The sequence below is a fragment of the Salmo trutta genome, chromosome 9, assembly GCF_901001165.1.
Source record: "Salmo trutta chromosome 9, fSalTru1.1, whole genome shotgun sequence".
NCBI classification, from domain to species: domain Eukaryota; kingdom Metazoa; phylum Chordata; class Actinopteri; order Salmoniformes; family Salmonidae; genus Salmo; species Salmo trutta.
The window spans coordinates 7,010,638-7,016,637 of NC_042965.1; the positions used below are offsets into that span (position 1 = coordinate 7,010,638).

At 34.5% G+C, this 6,000-nt stretch overlaps 1 protein-coding gene across 1 annotated transcript in view; it reads left to right on the top strand.

Annotated features, from left to right (window-relative positions):
• LOC115199772 (immunoglobulin lambda-1 light chain-like) overlaps window positions 1–4,397 on the top strand; it is a 29,635-nt gene extending 25,238 nt beyond the window's left edge. The window contains exons 3-7 of the mRNA XM_029762189.1: window positions 606–646; window positions 1,273–1,581; window positions 1,904–1,966; window positions 2,352–2,399; window positions 3,413–4,397. Coding sequence (XP_029618049.1) covers window positions 606–646; window positions 1,273–1,581; window positions 1,904–1,966; window positions 2,352–2,399; window positions 3,413–3,564 — 613 coding nt within the window. The 3' untranslated portion in view covers window positions 3,565–4,397. The remainder of the gene's footprint in view (window positions 1–605; window positions 647–1,272; window positions 1,582–1,903; window positions 1,967–2,351; window positions 2,400–3,412) is intronic.
• The last annotated feature ends 1,603 nt before the right edge of the window (window positions 4,398–6,000 follow it).

The window sequence follows — 6,000 nt, forward strand, 5'->3', positions numbered from 1 at the left end:
GGAAACACTGTCACAACTTTACAAAAACAATAAACCGAGGTTTCTCATTCAGCAACATACGTCGTGCTCAGATGACGTGAGTATGACCAGGAGTTGGTGTGTGTGTGTGTGTGTGTGTGTGTGTGTGTGTGTGTGTGTGTGTGTGTGTGTGTGTGTGTGTGTGTGTGTGCGCGCGTGTTCTAAGGTGTGCATACATTTGTGTGTGCTTTTGTAAAATGAATTAAGGGATGATTTTTATGTTGATAACCTTGGAAATTATTAATGGAGAAGAACATGTGACATTCTGTTAAGTGGTCAACCTTTGCAGAGGCGTCATGCCCATAGAAGGTACAGGGGCACGTGCCCCCCTCAGATTATATCAATAAATAAATAATTAAACAAAGCTCAAGAGGTATGCTTAGATTTGCAAAACAATTGACATATTATTAACATAGAATTGAACATAATGATTATGGTTTTAGATTGCAGAAAAAAGCTGTACTCACCTACTTTGTGCCCCCTCAGATATTTGGGGTGCATGAGGCCCTTGAACCTTTGTACACTTAACACACGCCATGCCAAACACAGTGCAGGCTACTTTTTGACAAGGGAATTTTCACTGTGTATGTACTTGTATTTGGATCTGGTACGAAACTTTATGTGACAGGTAAGAGATTCATTCCTCTGATTTTCAGCAGATAAACAAAGCAGTAGTCATTAGTAATTAATAATTAATCTATATGTCTAATCTGTTTCCAAAATAATTGAGAAAACATCCTGCAGCATTGCTCCACAAATATGCATTATTCATGATCAACTCATGTTCGAAAATAAGAAAGCCTTATTTGAAAGCCTGTTATTCGCCTGTAGAATTAATCATTCTGATTTTCAATGATGCCATATGAACAATTTACAGTATATTGCATGTCCTTACTCTTAGAGATATACATCCTCAGTTAAATTTGTGATAGAAATGTTAAGTCATTTGATATAGGGTAAAAATGTTGAACTGTTTACTGAACTAGTAATCTTGTGAATTAAATGATATTGGAAGTTTAATTTACATTATATAGAAATAAGATATTCCAGAAAGGATATTTCTTATGAAAAAAATCTAGTTCATTTATTTATGTATGTAATTAATTGTTTACTTGAATATAGACAGTAAAGCTGGATATAAAACAAATGCTGTGGGACATCATGATTCAACAGACTACCTCTGTAGTCTGACAACTTGTGTGTGATGTCCCTTTAAAGAAGACTGTAAATGTTATTGTTTCTCTTGAAAATCAGACAACAATAGTGTACAAAAACCCAAAGTGACGGTCTACCCAGCGTCCAAACCTGAGCCAAATAGGAAAACCACCCTGCTATGTCTGGCTAGAGACATGTTTCCAGACTTGGTCAAGATTTCATGGAAGATGGTGGATGAAAATGGCCGAACAGTAGAGGTACCCAAAGCAGAGAGGGAAGAGCTGGAGCAGAGGGAGGAAGGACGGACGACCAGTATGATCATCATTGATAAAGGCAAGACATACAGCAACAAATACAGCTGTTCTGTGGAACATGAAGGGGGCCCTCAAGATGTTGACATACCAAAAGGTAAAGACAATCATTGAAATTGTTTTACATTAGTATGTATTATTCATGTAATATGTATTAATGTATATGTTTATATGAGTAGGCAGTCATGTAATCCGAAAATGGAATATTACCTTTTCAAAGTAAAAAAGAAAGTACGCCTAGCCAACATAAAAATTGGACTGACACTTGGTAATTGCACAGGAATGTTGTCTCGTTAGTTTCGCAAGTTTAAACAAATCTTGTTTTTTTGCGTAACTCTTAGTCTATCTCTGACTGTAGCCTACATAATGCTCTGAAAAAAAGTATTATTTAATATGACCTTTTTACATCTCGTTCTCAGAGGAACCAACTGAATCTTCTCCAACCACCATGGCTGCACCAACCACTTTGCAGGTTACCTATGGTAAGATTTTTTGTATTTACTTCATGCATGGTTGGGGTTAAATAAAAAAAACTAAATATTGTAATATATATTTATTTAGCATTTTTTTATGGAATCATGTGTGCATCTGTCTAAAACTGGCATATCACCGTTTCAAAGTAAAAAAGAAAGTACATAACAATTTGACTCAAGTAAACAACGCAAGTAAACAAATAGCCAATGCAAATGAAGGTTAACTTTTATCCCCAATGCAATCTCCAGAGAAAACGGCATAACTTGTCATAACTGTAGCAACAGAGATATGGCATGGCTGGGAACTTTTTCATTATCTGACAGTAGATAATGCTCTGCTTTTTTTCTTTAATATGATCTTTTTCCATCTCATTCTCAAATGAACCAACTGAAGCTTCTCCAACCACCATGGCTGCACCAACCACTCTGCAGGTTACCAACGGTAAATATTTAAGTGTATTTCATGCAGTTTTGGGGTCTATTCAAATAATTAAAAGTTGATGAACTGATTTAGATATGGTGAAGTTGTATTATTCAGGAGTGTAATATGGTTAGATGAGAAGTTGTTGAAAAGTGTGATAAAAGTGATTTAATGTGATATTTATGGTAAATTTGAGGTGTGGAGCAAGAATGATGCTTTGCATGGCCACATCTAAAGGTAAGGGAAGAATGTTTTGTAAAGAGAAACATTTTAAATCTCGTGACCTGCGGAGAGATGGCACTGTCTAATGAATCTAAAAACGTTGAAAGATCAAGGTTTTGTGAGACCGCATTCACGATAAACGCTGCATATGTCGGCTTAATTGTAAATAGCCGACAAAGTGCAATCAGATCGATTCAAGCCTTTGGCGGGTTCAAATCAAATCAAATTGTATTTGTCACATGCGCCGAATACAATAGGTGTAGACTTTACAGTGAAATTCTTACTTACAAGCCCTTAACCAACAATGCAGTTTTAAGAAACAAAACCTAAAAAGATAAGAAATAAAAGTAACAAATAATTAAAGAGCAACAGTAAAATCACAATAGCAAGGCTATATACAGGGGGTACCGGGACAGAGTCAATGTGCGGGGGCACCGGTTTGTTGAGGTAATTGAGATAATAGGCATAGCGGCTTTTAAAGACAATGTTCTGGTGTTCGCAGAGGTCCCATCCATGGTAAACGTTGCATATGTTCGGCTTGTTCAGAAATGGCTTTAAAAACCACATTGCTTATATCCCATGATCGGATTGAACCTTGTCCTTAAAAAAATGTATGATCAATATTTTATTGACATTTTTTATACAGAAACAACAAAATACAACAAATACAAATAGGACCCAGCAAACTCATGAAAAAGAGAAGAGAAAAAAAGAAACAAGATAACAGTAAACAAAAAAACAACAGAAAACTGAACTATATTATAATAAAATCACTGGCTAATTTCCTGGCCTTACTCTTTTCTTTTCCCCAGATTCATTCAAGTCCATATGCGGTCTGAACTTGGCCTCTCTGGTTTACACAGTGATGATAGTGAAGAGCATGGTGTACTGCTATGGGCTCTCTTTCCTGCTGCACTACAGGAACATGGGTTGTAGACCCAAAACCTGTAGACAAATTCATTGAAAGGATATCCCTATATATTGTGTTTCCCTCCTTAAAATGAATATCACATAATATTTACTTTTGATGATTGTGGGAGCCACCCACTACAGACACTTGAATACGGTTCAGTTAAGGAGAGCAAATCTTGATGGTAGAAATATGATTGAAATAGTTTTATTAAAGTTGCCTTGCTATATGTCATAGCGTCAGATTACTTTTTTACAAAATCTGTATTTGATTTTTACAAAAATATTTACCTAATTATCATATGTATTTCTTTAAATATGTCATTATTAAATATATAGGCCCTTGATTTCTAAATATGTGTCATTATACAAAATCATTTTTAGTAACTTGTCAAGTGTGTAATGAAGTGTATTTTTTCTCAAGTAATTAGAGTTAGTTTTCTGACAGTATTTCATATCGTCATTAAATGTTCTCATTCATTTACCATGAATAATAGAAAATCTAGCTTTTTTTTTGCTTTAAAAAACTAAATGATAAGTGCTTATTGAGCCAGAAAATTGATCTATGAGTGAAATCAGTAATTTGTAATTTTTTACATTGATACAATGCTGTTGTTGTTTATTTTTTTACATTGATACATAAAGCTTGTATGAAAAGTGACATTTTCCTTGTGTAACACAGCCTTGTAGTGAGCAAAGTTTCTCAAAATAACCATATAATTTCAGATGGGGATGGGTTTAATTATTGCTGCCTTCATGAAATAAAAGTTAAAACAAACATGGTTCTGCAATGTATTGTATAGCCTACATTTTGTACAGTTCCGTGCTATTTTGAATGAGGAAACTGTCACCATAATAAAAAATTTATGATTCTTAAAACCCCCAAAACATTGTATTTCTTATAAGAACATCTATTCTTATTTTAGAACATTTTAAATTATTGAATCACATCAGAAACGGAACAATAAGATCATAAGATCCCTTATTCTCTGTTTTCAACCTGTTTGCTTAAATGTGCATGCTCTGACGCAGGTGTAGAGCCTATAGACTCAATAGTGGTGGGAAAATGTGGTTGATATGTTTCTTTGGTTTATTAATGAAAGCTGAAATGTTAGTTAATGGAAACAAGATACAGCTGCATAACCGAAACAAGATATAGTTGCTTAAGCCCAGCTCAAGCGTGTGATGAGTTTTTGGTTAGTCAAATTTGCTGGATGTTTCATTTATCTGTGTTTTCGGGTCTTGCCATCAAATTTGAGAATATGACAGTGATGGGCAGAAAAGACGATTCCATAATGCTAGCCTATGGTTCTTGCGTTTTTAGAGTTGTAGGCCTATGACAAAACAACCTCTTCATAATTCTGTTTATGTGAACTTTTTACCTTAACAACAAAATTATTTTTCCAACACTTTATTTCCTCTGTGTAAGTTTTGAAAAAGTTGTAAATATATTTAAATTTAGTTAGATATATACTTTTTGAAAAAGTATGTACAAGTAGGAAAGCCTAAAGATAAATAATTCACTTGTTTAGAGAGAACATTTTAGATCATTTTTGAGTAAAGTAGTAGTATATTGGATGAGTGTGTTGGGGGCAACTCGCCCCCCCAGGCTAGGATCCCTTTTATGGTTTTAAATGTGTATCTACCTGTCATTTAGACAATGACTAGCCCAGTTAGCACTAGTCATTTATTCTAACTTTCTAGCTAGTTAGCATAAGCTGCTAGGAGTTCTAGCTAGCACCATTACTACCAGATCGTCTGAGGTAAAATACATTTAAAAAAAGATAACGTAACTTAATTTCAGTTGTAAATGTTTCCACTAGTGACTGATAGCTTTACAGTTAATGCAACTTTATAGCCTTTTAGCTATTTTACAAATCATTTTATGTCATATAGCTAGATAGCTATCTACGTTTTTAAGAGAGAGCTTTTCAAATGGCATCTCTTCCCCTGTTTTCAGTCACATTTACATTTAAGTCATTTAGCAGACGCTCTTATCCAGAGCGACTTACAAATTGGTGCATTCACCTTATGATATCCAGTGGAACAACCACTTTACAATAGTGCATAATCCAGTGCATAATCCAGTGCATAATCCAGTCACAGTTGGGGACTGGATTAGGTGTGAGCAGTGCAGGAGGTGGGCTCATGAGTTGTGCTCCAAATTCACTGGGGATAGCTTTATTTTTGACCTAAAGATAGAAATTACAATCGTGCAATAGCAGAGCATAAGAGAGTTACCACATCAATGTTATACTGACTTAATTAGTTAAACTGTTGTTATTAAATGTTATTTTCCAATGTTATATAAAGTTATTATTTATATGTCATTTATATGTCATTTAAAAAACTGCTGGGATTTAAAATCTTGCATTTTTCAAATCATATTCAGTGCAATTGTACATAATGGATTGTATGGAAAGGAACAACAAAGAAAGAACAAATAAAATGTATGTGCAGGTGAGTGAAAAAGAGGGATAGTTACCCCAGT